This window comes from Aspergillus thermomutatus (assembly GCF_002237265.1).
Source record: "Aspergillus thermomutatus strain HMR AF 39 chromosome Unknown NODE_80, whole genome shotgun sequence".
NCBI classification, from domain to species: domain Eukaryota; kingdom Fungi; phylum Ascomycota; class Eurotiomycetes; order Eurotiales; family Aspergillaceae; genus Aspergillus; species Aspergillus thermomutatus.
Window position 1 is genome coordinate 6,988 of NW_020798129.1, and position 15,092 is coordinate 22,079.

Below are 15,092 nucleotides of genomic sequence, written 5' to 3' on the forward strand. Positions count from 1 at the left end.
AATCGGGGTACCATACAGTGCCGCCTTCCGGGTATGTGGTTCTTGGATCTCCAAACCGTGGCACAGACACACGGATGCACCGGTGTAAAAGGAACGCTCGCCTGCTGATAGTTTGTCCATCTTTCCCTGTAGCCGTACCATCTCACGCATCACAAATCCCTCGGCGTCGCAGGTCTCGACGCCGATCTCCCTACCGCCGTTGAGGCTTTCCTCCTAGACTCCCTCCTGGGCAAGGCATTCTTCTGCACCTTCCAGATATTATTCTACGCCCTCCGCCCCATGTTCATCTACAGTCCTCCATTCACCTACATCCACCTACTGAACCTCATCACCCAGCTCTCGTTCGACTATGCCCTCGCTAAGTTCTGCGGCGGCTCCCTCCAGCCAATCCTCTACCTACTCCTCAGCTCCTTCCTCGCCGGTTCTCTCCACCCTTGTGCCGGCCACTTTATCGCCGAGCACTACTTCTTCTCCCGGGTGGAGAGCGGCGGCACAGAAAGTATTGAAGAGCAGAAGAAAATGCGGGCGAACGGCGAAGCCAGCAAGCAAAAGCAGCAACCGCACCCTCTAGACTCCCTTCCCCCACCAGAGACATACTCCTACTATGGGCCCCTCAACATCCTGACATACAATGTCGGCTTGCACAACGAGCACCACGATTTCCCCGCCATCCCGTGGACAAGGCTTCACGAGCTTCACCGCATCGCGCGAGAGTTCTACGAGCCGCTCCCCTGCCACCGCAGCTGGACTTGGGTCATCTGGACTTTCATCCTGGATAAGAATGTGGGCATGTGGTGCCGTGTCAAAAGAGCGCAGGGAGGTCGTCTAGTTGGTGGAGGCGGCAATGGTCGAGCGGGGGAGGGGATCTCCGCTGCGTCGGCCGGAACGGACGAAGGGGGAGATGGTTGGAAGGAAAGTGAGATCCAGAATTGATTTCTGAAGTACCTGTTTGTTAAAGTGTACTCTCCACAAGGATTCGTTCCAAGCCATGAGGACATGAAAGGGTGGACTGGAGCCGCATGACTTGCAAACTTCTGAAACATATGTGTATATCTATTTAGGGTCCAGTTACCCCGACATTCGGAACGACTACGATCTTACATAGATAACAAGGAAGTAAAATGCTGAAAACTGACAAGCAAGGTATCTAGAAATAAAGAAGTTTTTGAAAGAAGCATTTATTGACATTTCAGTAACGTCATCATAATGTACCCGATACAGCCTGGCTATGAACGTGTGGAGTCGTCTAAGAAAAGACAATGGCTTGAAAACAGTCGGCAATTGGGTGCCAGGAACAGGAAGACCGAGACGAAGAATGAAAGATAGTCATGCGGCAAAGCCAGACGAGTTTTAAAGGAAATTCGTACGACTCGAGCGAAAGTTGCGCGTGGTATTTGATAGACAAATCCTCGTGCTCTTCCGCAAGGTACAGACAGAAAACGCTGCCATTCGCTCGGGTCGTATCATAAGGGTAACTAGGAAATCAGACTTTCAAAAGGAACGGGGAGACAACAAAGGGGAAAAGGCAAGCTGTAAAGGGTGAAAGGCATACAAGCGCAAGCTGATGCCATGGAAGAAAATTAGAGAGACAGGGCTCTTCAGAACAGAATACAGTGGGTCTGTAAGTAAGTAATAGAAACATGGAAAAGAAAAGTTCAGACAGAAAGGGGCTGGAGAAGGCGAAGAGGGGTCTAGAAGAAGAAGTACGCAATCAAGAAACTTAGCAAGCAGAGACCGGCCACGATTTGCACTGGCACACCTGCCTCGACGGGTTGAGCCTGCTGCTGTTGCATCGTAGGCGCGGTTTTCTCGATCTCGCCTCCAATCTTCCTCTGTCTCAATCCCTGGTCCGCAAGTCTCTCTTTGAGTTTTTGGATCTGAGCGTTAGCCTCGGAAAGTTGAGTCTTCAGCTCATCAGGTGAGGCCGGGAAACCCGGTGTGGCGGATTTGACAGACGTGGCTGAAGTCTCACTCGATTGTTGGGCGAAAGTGTCCCGCTTGGGCTTCTCGGTGAAATCTGGCGGCGGGATAGGTGACGTGTCATTGGAAATTTTGGTGGAAGCCCCAACTGCAGGAGTTTGATAGTTCGCGCCGGGTGAGGTATAGGAAGGGGGTTCTTCTTCGGGTAGGCTCTAGAATTGGTAGTCAGTCACTAGTGATCTAGGACTTGAGAATTGATATGCGACAAGGGGGCGCACAATTCCATTCGTCTCCTTCCCCTGCTCAACATTTGAGGACTCTGCGGGCAGCCAGTTCACACGGATCTTGCGCTCCTGGATGGAGGATTTTGAAGCCTTCTCGAACTAAACAGCTATTAGAAAGCATGACAGGCAATTTGCAGCAAGGGACAGGCGAACAATCGAAGAAACATTGGAGAACTCCATGTCGCCAGTTACGGCGACGGTCTGAACCAGGAACTTGTCTTTGCATTTGGCGTCAGGCGCAGGTTCTTCCTTCATAGCTTGAAGCAACACTGTTCGACTGATCAATACTTCTGTCCAACGCAGAGCACTAGCTTCAAGGTATAAACCCACCGTGAACATCCACATTCTTGCCAGGTTCTATCCGTCCTGAATTAGGGCGAACGCAGTAGCTGGTTGCCTGTCAGTCGCCACTCCAGACCGATATGTAATGTCAGTATTTTAGAGGAGGTACGCACTGTTTCGGAGCGGTTGTTTTGACCTAACATACACAGGCTTGTTAGTGTGGGATCATGGTAGACTAGTCTTCCTGAGGGCGCATTTGCTAAAATACCTTGAAGACTACGGGCTCTGAATTCGTATTGCTCAAGTGTAGAATCTCACAGACTTCGCGATCGAAAGGGCCTGATGTCTCAGTCAGCATATATGTTCCAGTCTCCCACACATCCCAGGTTGGAAAGACCCACGTTTGAACCCCAACTCAGGCGGTTCCAGAAGAATGGACATCGCTGTGATGGAACGAAGATTGAATAGATGTGGGAAAAAGGCAGATGAGAAACGGAGAGACTCGAATCCGAAAAAAGGAAGTGGTGGATTAAGTCCGTAATGTGGAGGTATGATAAGGTAGGGGAGATCGTGAAGCGGTTGTTTCGGCCAAGGGAGTAGGTGGTGATCATGGAGTAAGGTACCTAGCTGATTGCGATGGATCGTTATGCTGGGGAGTCGCAAGTCCCGCTTCGCCGCAGCTGCGCTCTCATTGGTTCATGACTGCTGAATAATCAGTAACTTTCGGCTCAGGTCAGGTGATGTCATCACAGGTGAAACTCCTATGATCGACGCCATAACTTTCAACTGTTCTAAGAGCTGGCCAAATTCAAAGTGCCAGCCTCTACACTAAGTCCTCGAACAGACAGTATCTTTCATACTTTACCTCACCGAACAAATACAAACGTGGATCCTCTGGAACAACTATGTTCTGGTTCTGTTGACGTCTCGGGATCCACAGGCTGAGAGATCCTCGGGACGTGCCAATCATGAACCAAAAGAAGCCGATTTATTTATCAACATGATACATGTGATGGATGTGGCATTCTTTCTACGGACGAAATAGCCCCTCTCAAAGCAGAGAAGAAGAGTGGCTTCTTGTACTTTATATCTTCGGGGGTATTGACGTGATATCATAACTCAGGTCTTCACTGCATCATTCTTGCTCAATTTCTATTACAAGAGACAACAGTCTAAACTCTGATACGGAGTACTACGGAGAATAACCAGATATCTTCTTTCGAGGTATCGCGGGGCCAGTGGCGCGATGTCAAGACACAGTCCACTTGCGAAGTGAAGAAGTCATTCGATCAAGACCGACCTTGATACTCTTTCTTGAATGGGGCCGACAGCTGGCGATGCCTTTTGACTGTTGTCTATTCAGTCACCATCTGTGCTGTGATTGTCAAGACTATTGTCTGAGCTTACATACTTCTTACCTTGCCCATACACCTTGTTCTCTATCACTTATATACTGCTTTGTACTCCGTAGTGGATGATCTTTTAGGATTCGTAAGACTCTTTCTCATTGAGTTGTATTATGTGCGTTCTATTAAAAGTGATCCCTGCGTCATTTCCCTTATTATCTCAACCCTATGGGAACAAATTTTAATCCTTTGCTATGACAGATATGCTAGAACAATAGTACTAAGATTTCCAGAGCTTGGATGGTGGTACCTAGAACTAGAAGGCTAGAACTCTTGCCGTTAATTAGTAAAAAGTGGACCATCCCGCATCTCTTACCTCTCTACTCCGCCGCCTAAGCTCAAAGGCCATACGTCACTTGCAAGCTGGCCTCTATCTAACTACTGCTGTGTACAATTTCCTTTCGCAGTCAGTTGCAGCTTTCCCATTCCTATTCTAGCCTCTGAGCAGCTGCAGAGGCCAACATACCTAATCTTGACATTCTCTTCTAGCATATCGGAGAAGCTCTAGGGTCTATACGGCTCGGCCTCAACTTCCGCTCCAACACGCTACCTCTTTTGACATCTCCTCCGCGTCAGGGCATCATCTTCCCCAGAATCATTACTTACGCCTAAGAGATGGCTACTTCAGACTTGGACCAGCTCATTGAAATGGGCTTCGATAAAGAGAGAGCGCAACTGGCGGTGGCAAGAAGCGGTGGACGTAAGGGCACCCCTCACTCCTCACCTCGCATTGAGTACTGATTCTTTCCTTTCACATCATTTACAGTCCAAGGAGCTTTAGAATGGCTTGAGGAAAACCAAGACAAGTCGTTAGAGGAAATAAAGGCTGCTGGGTCGAAAGAAGGGGAGTCTGAGGAGGGGCCCCCATTGCAACCTGGCGAAGAACCTCGCAGTCTGGTTTGCAACGAGTGTGGGAAAAAGTTCCGCAGCCAGGCACAGGCAGAATTTCATGCATCTAAGTCCGGACATGTGGACTTTTCAGAGTCAACGGAAGAGATCGCACCCTTGACAGAGGAGGAGAAAAAGGCCAAATTGGAGGAGCTCCGGCAGAAATTGGCTGCGAAGCGAGCACTACAGGCTGATCAAGATAAAGTTGATCAGAAGAGGAATGAGGTGAGGGCAGTCTTTCAAACCACTTCAGCATCACCTACTGATGGTTTCGGTACAGGAAATTCGACGAAAGAGCACCAAAGAATCGCAGGACATCAAGGAAGAACTGCAAAGGAAACAGATGATGAAGGAAGCCGCCAAGAAGAAGCAAGAGAAACTTGAGGAGATTGAAGCCAAGCGTCGCATTAAAGCCAGGATCGAAGCGGATAAAGAAGAGCGGCGGCTGAGAGCTGAGCGGGAGAAAGCCGAGCGTGCCGGCATGGCACCTCCTGCACAACCAGCTGCTCAGGTGCCTACAACTTCGGGACCTGTTGCCTCCAAGCCCGCATCTGCTTACACTGAAACTCGGCTGAGATTCCAGACGCCCAAGGGTAATGTCATGAAAACAGTGCCCGTCACTACGACCTTGTTCGAAGTTGCCGCAGCCTTGAAACAAGAGCTTGGCATCGAAGTGCAAAGCTTCGTGCAAAACTTTCCCAGAAAAGTGTTCCATGCCGAGTTCTTCGGCGAGTCTCTCAAAGACCTTGGACTTGTGCCCAGCGCCAGTCTCGTAGTCCAGTGATTTCTGGTACTGGACTTAGTGAGGCTGGCCGCCTGAAGGAGGCTGATTACGATACTTAACGAAGACAATTACTATCCAACCAAGTCTATTGCGTAAAAATTGAAGTCATAGATTTCCAGAAACGCAACTACCAATCAGTGAAGGGAGTCCAGTAATTGTATTCAAGTACATGATCACGTGATGTCGCGACCTGTCCGTGTTTGCTCACGCGTCTCATTGTTGCCTCGTGCTCCTCATCATCAAAGGCTCATCAGCCTTATCATCCTGCTCGACACAGCATAAATACATGCGGGCTTCAATGACCTGATTATTTTGCAGCTTATTCATATCACCAAATTATGCCCGCGTAAGCTAATATGCGATCCTCTAATAGTATTGTTATGCCCTTGACCAAAGCTAATCGCGACTCACCCCAGTGTTGGCGACCAGCACCGCAGTGGTCCAGCATGCGTCATGATGCCAAATTCGACAGGAAACATGTCCGGCAACCCATTTGAAGAACCGTCTCGCCGGATCAGTGAGTATACGGCGCAGGAAATTGCTACCCTCCAAGCACGCCTGGATAAGAAATTGGGCCCTGAATACATCTCCTCGAGGCCTGGTGCCGCGGGACAGAAGGTGCACTATCTATCCGCGGATAAATGCATCAATCTTGCCAATGAGGTGTTTGGCTTCAACGGCTGGTCAAGTTCAATACAGAATATTCAGATTGATTTTGTATGTTCGATGAAATCGATCAGAATGCGTTCGGGCGGCGGTAGGAAGAAATGGCTAATAGATGCTCCGTGACAGGTCGAGGAAAGTCAAAATACCGGGAAGATCAGCTTGGGGCTATCGGTCATTGTGAGGGTAACACTGAAGGATGGTACTTACCATGAAGTACGTGTCCACGGTTACGAATCCCACACAGACGTTCTTACTAACTGGTCTTGATCAACTTAGGACATCGGTTACGGTCATATTGAGAATTGCAAAGGAAAGGCCGCTGCTTTTGAAAAGGCCAAGAAAGAAGGAACTACCGATGCCCTTAAACGTGCATTGAGGAATTTTGGCAACGTTCTGGGTAACTGCATCTACGACAAGGATTATGTTTCGAAAGTCACCAAAGTGAAAGCCACACCTGTATGTTGCCAACCTCGGAATGATACTCGAACAATGTCTTGTCCTGACCAAGCTATAGGCGAGATGGGATGTTGACGAACTTCACCGGCACCCTGACTACGCACCGATAAAGAAGGAGCCTGTTCGACCAAAACCAGTCCCAGAGGATGACGACCTTCCTCCTCGGCCAGCAAATGCTGGGAAAAGCACAAGTACGAATGATACTGCTGTGTTTGATGGTGATGGGGAGTTCGGAAGTAAGCAAAACAGACGATGTTTATTTCTTCTGTTCACTCATGGATAATGAATTTAGGTGATCTCTTTGACGAGGCCGATTTTGGAGTGACGACCACTGGAAACCCGGACGAGATAGTGCTGGAACCAGAAACCCAGACAAAACCGCAACCACCGACGCCTGTAAATGCACGGAATTTCAATGGAGGCCCTCAGGGTGACTTTCACCGCCCAAACCCAGCAGTTGTGACACCTTCTAGGCCAGAAAGGCCTTTCAACCAAACACTCAACAATAGACAACCCTCCGTTCCACCCACTCTCAATGGAAGATACAATCCTGCGCTGCAAAACCCACATGTGGGACAAAGGCAACCTCTTCCGCAAGGACAACAGCAGAACTTTCAAAGCGGCAGAATGGTACCCCCGGATCAACCAAGGACTAGCCAAGATTCAAGCTTGCCAAGCGCTGCAGGCCAGATACCTATCAAGCGAGAATTTGACGCTAAAGCTCAGGACACAGCTCCTCCACCCAGTTCACCCTCTGTTCCGCCTGCCTCATTCTTTTCAGCTCGAGCAGTAGATTTGCTGCGGGAAAACCCACATACTGCCGTGAACGCTCCCCAATTCGATCCCCATGCCGAAAGTCCCTCGATCCGCAAGACAGCGGGTGTCGATCACAGCAAGAGTGTCCCCATATCGAGGCCAATGCTTGCGGGAGTCTCACCAGCTTCAAATAATACGCGCGACTTCATCAATCCTTCCACGGAAATGCATCGAAAAATTGGTGCCCCTGGTGGCGGCATTGGCAGTCCAATGATGAATCGGGGTCAGACGACCTCATCATATCGTCCACTAACTCGGCAAAACCTCGATCCTAAACTTGCTGCAAACAACGCAGCCGCAAACCGAGCCGGCTTTGGACCACCCAATGTTAATGGGAAACGACCGCCTTTAAGTGACGTGACGAATGCATCTGTCTCTGGCAGCAGCGGGCCTGCTTCAGTAGTCAATGCCATTGATCCCAAAAGACCCAAGATTGATGGAAATTCGAAGCCGCCCTCACCGCCGCAGCAGCAACAGCAGCAATAGAGCATACTTGATCTCTCACGCTCGTTTTGTTCATTCACTTCCTGATTGTCATTTTATAGAGAATTTGTTGAGTAGCCGGTGTTTAGGCGACAACTGCATAGTTACTGGGACGGCGGATGGAAGCCACTGGATCGTGATTTGCATTTGGTCATTGCATGAAGTTTACTGACTTTATATCTATGTCTTCATCTTTAGCCTTGGGCACTTACTGTTCGTGTCACCGGCCTTAATGGCTGAATGATTGAGAAGCAATACACGGTTGCTTGATTCCGCGCAAGGAAAGAACTGATAGATGTGACCTATATCGCTTGCTTACCGTCAAGGATCATTTGAGCTCTAATTATATATAGCCCTTAAGCTTAAGATGACAAGAAGTAAGCTTTTCTTTGCATATTCCACTTTCTCAATCACATGGTTCCACCAGGGAGAGCTGTCAGGACAGCATCATGCGACAGTCCAGTGAATTCGACGAAGCATTGCAAGCCTTCGTCACGTCACTCTGCAGACGAACAGATTTCCATATTAGTCTCAATCCATCTAGTAACTGTGTATGCAATGTAGCACCGTCATATAGTCAGAATGCTTGTGCTCTGATGGGAGATAATTCCGCTGCACTCTTTTCGCTACTGATCTTGCCTACATACGATGGGGCATGAGGAAGGTGCTCTCAAGAGCAACAAAAGAAGTACAGATATTGAAAAGGGCAATGACGATCACAATAACATATGAAAGGTAGGAGTGCTGAAGCAGGGAAACGACACAAAGGGGGACAAACAACAGCAAACGCTAGCTAATCGTACAGATGTCACATTCGAAGAAGGTTCATAAACACATAATCAAGAGATGGAAAGGAAAAAGAACGATATCAGTCAAAAGAGACAATTAGACAACGCAATTCATGCTTGCGTGCGATCATTAACGTAGTGGTTTTTGAGTCTCAGAACTTGCCCACCTCGAGCCTTCAAGGCCACTTGACTTGCGAATCTCGGGGGCTGGGGTAATAGGCTTTTGAGCCACGGGGGTCGCATAGATCGAGCCTCCGAGGCCGCCGAATGGTGAGGCACTGGGATTTCTCATGGTCGGGGGATTCTCTTGCGCCTTTGGAGCATGCATAGACTTTTGCAATGCATTCACCCTTGAAATAGCTGTATCCATTGCTTTGACTGCCCGAGGAGTAGGAGTAGATTGGCCTGAGACTGAATTTGGCTTCACACCATTGGCCCCGGTCCCTGGCCCAGTGGTTGCCAACCCGACAAGCTTCGGAGAAGGTTCACCGGCACTGCACGACACATTAGTGATCTTGACGAATTTCAAGTTTGATGGTTCATACTTGTTTATGCTTTGGGGGACGGAAGGTCTGGCTCTAGGCACAGTAAAGGCTTGTGGCTTGGTTGGAGTCGATAATTTTGAACAAGAATCATTCGGTTCTACACAAATGAGACGTCAGCAATGGTTGGGTAGAGATCAACATGTGGTAATACGTGCCATTCAACACGTTCTTATCTGGCGATAATGCTTCCATCCCATGTATCTTACCATGGGGTCTGCCCCTACCGGGTAATAAATGATCACCAAAGATATGATCCTGATCCTCACTGGCCTGACGTCCGCGCGGTGGGGGCTGAGATGTAAATCGTGGAGAAACCGAACCGATCGAATCAATAGGCATATGGTCTTGACTATTCTGGCGAGAATGCTGAGACTGGCCATTTCGTGACTCAGAGGTTGTTGAGCTTGGAGGGCTACTCTTAGTATCACGCCATCCGCTGAAACTGGAATTCCTGCCAGCAACGTTCGGAACGAACGGCTTCGCTTGCACATTGAATTTAGACGGACTAGGGGTGTCCTCAGGAGGCAGACTAAGTCTACTATTACTTTCCTCAAGAGGAGTTCCCACGGGAGGAGAGCAGACCGACGGTGTGGGGGATAATATCTTGGAATGTTCTCCTTCCATGATTTTTTCAGCTTCTGTTCCCTGGGATTTGTGAGAGGAGAGAATTTCCTGCCGCTTTTCGGCAGTCTGTGAGGCAGCTTCCTTGACTGTTCGTTGGTGCAAGGAAAGTACGTCTTTGAGCTCTTGTTCGTACTTCTTGAGAGCTTGCAAGTCCATATCTCGGAGCGGCTCGGGCACATGTTGGCGCAATGTTTCCTCCACAAATTTGCAGAGGCGCGCGAGCTTTTCTCGGAGGGCAGCCAGATCGGATGGTGTATCATCGGATGTAGAGGTCGTCGTATCACCTGTGCTTTCTCCGCTCCTCAGGCTGGAGGAGTCATTCGAACCGACTAGCTCAGACTTGATGAGGGAGTGTATCTGCATTTCTGGCCTCGAAAGAACACTCTGTGCGAAATTTGCTTGAAAATTGATGCCTTCCAAATCTTGCATGGCTGAACTCATCGACAAGCCATCTTCCGCGTCCGGAAGACTCTTGCTTGGAGGAGTGGAATTGAAGTCAAGGAGAATTCCAGTCCTTCCCTCGGCTTGGACATTGAGAAAGTAGATATCTTTGCTCTGTACGACTGGTGTTGAGCTGGACGGCTGCGATGAGACATCGACCAGCTCGTCGTCTTGATTTTGCTTCCCAACTTCCGCTTTGTCGTCTAATTTCTCAGGGGCGGGTTTGTCTTGTTGTGGTTTCTCTTGCTGTGGGAAATGTAGTCTCCTGGGCTCAACCCGCTGGTCTCTTTCGCTCGCTGTATGAGCTGCCTGGGCTAGGCTTACCTGTGCGGGTTGACCATTATTAGAGGACACAGGCGTAGCGATTACCACTGAATCTCCGTCTGAACGGAAAGAAACGATGGAGTCCTCGTATGCTCGGCCCGCATTGATCTCTTCAGGTTGGTTGATAGATTGGGAACTTTCGTGATCAACGGCCCGCGATTCACGCTGGCAGACTGTGACTTGAGTTTGTTCAGAGCCCTTGCTACCAACAGCTGTTGGGACATTCGAAGCCCTTGCGTTGACCAGACGATCGCGCGCGATAGAAAGAAAGTCCTGAGGAGGGCTGAGGACTCTCGACCAATCGGTATTGCTACTATCGCACAATGTCAGGTTGTGTCCAAGGCTCGGTGGATGTTGAACTTACACAGGCCGTCTAGTTTTGAGAAGAACGAGTTCTTTTTTCCCGCCTTCTCGGAAAAGTCAGTCGGTTGCTTTCTTTCAAGCTCGCAGAGGCTTGCACTTACCACCTTTAACAAATGTTTGCGACTTCGAGCCAGATACCCCCCGAGTCTTCTTCGGCGGTTCATTATTAATATCAAGAGCAGGATCCTGCAGGTGCTTCCTGGCGTGAGGGGACTGGACCACGTGGTTGCCCAGCTTTGCGACGGCGCCTTGGTGTGTGACTCTTGTCTGAGTGCTAATCTACCGGTTAGGCCAGGCTCATGGGCTTGCTAATGGGATCGATCACTTACTTTGGCGAGGTCTGCTTTGTCTTACAACCTCTTGTACCGATGACACCGCCGCCACGGCCGGTTAATTTGGAGCCTCTCGTCGATGCAGAGCGGCCGCTCGGAGCATGTTCCGCAGCCTGAAGGAAATTGTCATTCTTCTTGGTTGATTTTGAGTAAGACTGGCCACCACTCCCTTCTATCACGGCGCGCAGTCCAAGACGGTGGCTCTGGCCGTTCAGAAGATGATCTAACGGCTCTTGATCGGCGGGGTCGCCTAAATCCTTGTGTGCATCTTTCGCAAGGCTTAGCCAATAATCTGAATAATTTTTAATGTAGTGAAAGGAGCTCACTTGTCCAAGCGTTGAGGCGTGCTTGATTCGCTTTGGCCAGACGCGCAGCGTCTGATCCAGCAACATTTATCATTCGCGTGGCTTCAATATCCTCCAAGCGAATATTCCTGAATTTCTTGGTGTCTACAGTCGAGATATACTCTCTTCTAAGCGTCCCAAGGTCCTCCTATATATGCGCAGTTCAGTGTCAGTCAGACTCTCCTACAAACATCTCGTAAAGGGATCAATAAGGCGCAATGATCTTACCATTTGGAGCATCTTCAGACGCTCAATTGCCTCTTTTTCCATGATGACTTGTCAAATCTGCAAGATATGAACGTACGAGGATGGAACTGGGTAAGCAAAAGTTCTAACGGCTGTATGTTTCCAGAGCCAGACACGATGAATAGAATGAGTGAATGTAGCTTTGAGAGTAAGGCACACCAGGAGAACCAACAGAGGGCCCACCACTCTCTGTTGATAAGAGTCGAATATAAATTAGAATACCGTCAAGATGCAAGTAGCGCAAGCTCTTCCGTCAGTTCAGAATCAGAAGATGCCTGAAGAAGATCAAGGAAAACTCTTCCCAAAGTTCTAAAGAAAGTCTGTAGGAAGGACGACTGTCCCCTTCATGATTATGGCAGTTTGGTAGTCAACAATCTTATACAAGTGAGGTAAGGGAACAATGAACTGCTTGAAAGATCAGAAAATTGTGTAGGGGAAACAAGAGAGAATAAGTGAGTGAGAGAGAAAGAGAAAATAGGGGAGTGTGAGAAAAAGAGAGAAGAAGAAAAATAACAAAGAAATGTGTTGGGGATGTTCAGTGGGTTGCTACGGCGTCAGAGTGCAAACGCAATTAATGGACTAAAACGGAAGGACTCTATCAATTGTATGAAGACCACTGTGTCTCTCTGTTCATGAGCCTCAGTCGGGAGCAGTTGAACAAGGATTAGTGTCATACACAGAGTATCCCAAATCACATCAGATGCAACTAGAGCCTTTAGAGTTGATGTGTCAAAGAATCAGCTTCACTGTATCTGGAAAGAATACCCTCAAACCGGACTCTTCAGAACTACAATGAGACACTTCCTGTCAGCCATGTCAGTATGCTCTCATAAGTAAGAGTTCAGTATATTTGTGAGTAATGCGGTATATGTACAACGGTCCCAGTGACTGAGAGAGACGCCTATGGGCCGATCAAAGGTGCAGTCGGATATTTTGACAGACATTACTGCTTGCTAAGCACTGCAAGTTTTCGTGCCACCCTCGTCTATCGAAGCGGAATTCTCCAGTTAGCGGATCTTACTTCCAAGAAGATCAACCTCAAGGGCCCAAACTCACTGCTTATCATCTTTGCAACAGCTTGCAACAGGCTGACTCCCATAACTGTGATACCAAAGGCGATACACAGAAATGCGGGAATCTTGGCTTTCCAACTCGCATTGCTTAATTTCACGTAACAAAGCGGAGGGAATATATACGCCAAAGCAGCAGCACTTGTTGCGCCAATGAGCTCGAATACAGCTCCGAGATCACAAGTGAACAACGCCATGGCCATAGCTGTCACCACCAGGGACGTCGTGAATATTAAGTGTCGATTCATATTGAAGGGCTCCTCGGGGAAGTAGTAGGTCGTCATGACTGATCGGCAAACAAAGGCTTCAAGCGGCAGTGTTGTGAGCATATTCAGGCCAAAGCACCTGCGAACAATTTGATGTCAGCTCAAGCAATGGTTATTAGCCGTATGCAGGAGGTCTTACAGCCGTGCGATATTGACCATTACATTATCAGAAGGGAAGTTGTTGAGCACATTGCCTTGGGTCTCGGATCCGAAGAAGAGGAAGCCTGAGATACCCATAACCAAGCACATACAAAGGGAGACGGCGGTTGAGTAATGGGTTACCATTGCGAAGCGATCCATGGTTGGCTTCTTGAGAGAACCATAAATTAAGAGACTATTGTGGTCTTTCGGACGGTCAGTCAGGGTCTTGTGGATTATGTATATGTGGCGGTAACATACGGCAAACGAAGGCTATGGTCTGTTAGACATAATCTCGCACGACTTCAGGTTCTTTAGACAAGGCAGACTTACCGAAAGATATTACTCCCACGGCCTGGAAGAAACCGGAGTTGACAAAAAGCAGGCTCTTCACCTCTCCACGAGATTCTGAGGGAACTCGGAACCCCTGGGTCACTACAGCCACGACAATCACCAACATACTTATGAGCGCTAACGTAGACGCCTTAGCCAGCTATTACATTGTTAGCCTCGGAAATATTCGTCCGCTGCATAGAGAATATAAGAATCGCACCTTGGCAATGTCCCGGTACAGAGATAATGGGTATGAGATGCCCAGGACAAAAAGGACAATGATAGCCCGCCTGTCGGTAAGGAGCCAGAGGAAGGACATATCCCGGAGGGAAGGAAACAAAGAGCTGAAAACATGCGGTATAGTATCCCCCACAATTATACAGAATGCAATCATGCCGCCAAATGCAAAAGCCCACTGAGCAACGGAGATCGCAACGAGACCACTTTTCCCGAAACAATGCTGCATCGTTGCTTGGAAGGAATCCGCGCCGCTCAATTTAGAATTGACCACAATCAAGCGAATCGTCCAATCCACTGCGACTGTGAGCGCGCATAAGAGTAAAACTCCCATTGTCATGCCCGCCTGCCGAAGCGCATAAGGTTGTCCGATGATACCAGCTCCTATAATGCTGTTGGCCATATTCATGAAAGCCATCCGCATTCCGCTCCTCGGCCTGGCGCTCTCAAGGTGATCCTCGGGGAAGAAATCCTCGGAGGTCGCAAGGGTTACACTGGGGGCCTCTATATCCGTCAGGAGAGGAACCATCTGATCTCTGCCACCTCTTCCCGATCGGCTCGCATTTGGCCGCGCATAATCCTCCTCCTCCAGCCACGAGTCTTCCGAGTCGCGAGCGTGTCCATTCGCGTGACTTTCCTCTTCCAATTCTTCTTCAATGTCAAAACGAACACGATTCATTGTACGAGGAGGACGACGTTGCCCATCCGGAGCAGGCTGAGATATCGACGATCGATATTGGTGCGAACCAGGATGAGCAGACGGGGAGGTCAGGGGAGGACTATTTGGACGGAGATGGGCTGTCAGATCGGGTTCTTTGCTCGAAGATCCCGAGAGCAGCGATTGAGATTCTCCTCCATCCGGACCATAATGGTCAAGCAATAGAGATTCCCGTCCTTCATCCTCTTTCATTGCTGATTTTGAAGCTCATGGTAAACTCACTTCTTCATGAACGGATTGTCGTTTGGGGCCAGGTAACCACGAAGATTCACACGTGACGGCGCTTATCGATAAGCAGACAAAGAAAGACTGGAGCCAATCATATCTACAAGTTATAC

General features: G+C 48.9%; 4 protein-coding genes across 4 annotated transcripts; 1 reads left to right on the forward strand and 3 right to left on the reverse strand.

The window, feature by feature from the left end:
• Window positions 1-1,691: 1,691 nt before the first annotated feature.
• CDV56_101531 (putative integral ER membrane protein Scs2) lies at window positions 1,692-2,927 on the reverse strand (the record flags this gene model as incomplete). Its single annotated transcript, XM_026755150.1, has 7 exons — window positions 1,692-2,132; window positions 2,199-2,303; window positions 2,358-2,473; window positions 2,535-2,593; window positions 2,660-2,682; window positions 2,755-2,825; window positions 2,888-2,927. 7 exons carry the CDS (start codon window positions 2,925-2,927, stop codon window positions 1,692-1,694), a joined length of 855 nt encoding a protein of 284 aa, XP_026614918.1.
• A 1,580-nt stretch (window positions 2,928-4,507) lies between these two features.
• Window positions 4,508-7,988, forward strand: CDV56_101914 (RAD52 DNA repair protein RADC; the record flags this gene model as incomplete). The annotated part of the gene is made up of 8 exons (XM_026755533.1): window positions 4,508-4,592; window positions 4,659-5,005; window positions 5,061-5,560; window positions 5,981-6,281; window positions 6,357-6,443; window positions 6,507-6,686; window positions 6,745-6,922; window positions 6,979-7,988. 8 exons carry the CDS (start codon window positions 4,508-4,510, stop codon window positions 7,986-7,988), a joined length of 2,688 nt encoding a protein of 895 aa, XP_026614919.1.
• Window positions 7,989-8,903: 915 nt separating this feature from the next.
• CDV56_102497 (uncharacterized protein) lies at window positions 8,904-12,016 on the reverse strand (the record flags this gene model as incomplete). The annotated part of the gene is made up of 7 exons (XM_026756116.1): window positions 8,904-9,415; window positions 9,525-11,020; window positions 11,072-11,114; window positions 11,172-11,344; window positions 11,400-11,670; window positions 11,729-11,894; window positions 11,975-12,016. 7 exons carry the CDS (start codon window positions 12,014-12,016, stop codon window positions 8,904-8,906), a joined length of 2,703 nt encoding a protein of 900 aa, XP_026614920.1.
• Window positions 12,017-12,945: 929 nt separating this feature from the next.
• Window positions 12,946-14,946, reverse strand: CDV56_103011 (putative amino acid transporter; the record flags this gene model as incomplete). Its single annotated transcript, XM_026756630.1, has 6 exons — window positions 12,946-12,977; window positions 13,049-13,407; window positions 13,468-13,672; window positions 13,728-13,739; window positions 13,800-13,959; window positions 14,020-14,946. The coding sequence occupies 6 exons, from the start codon at window positions 14,944-14,946 to the stop codon at window positions 12,946-12,948; spliced, it is 1,695 nt and encodes a 564-aa protein (XP_026614921.1).
• Between the last annotated feature and the right edge of the window lie 146 nt (window positions 14,947-15,092).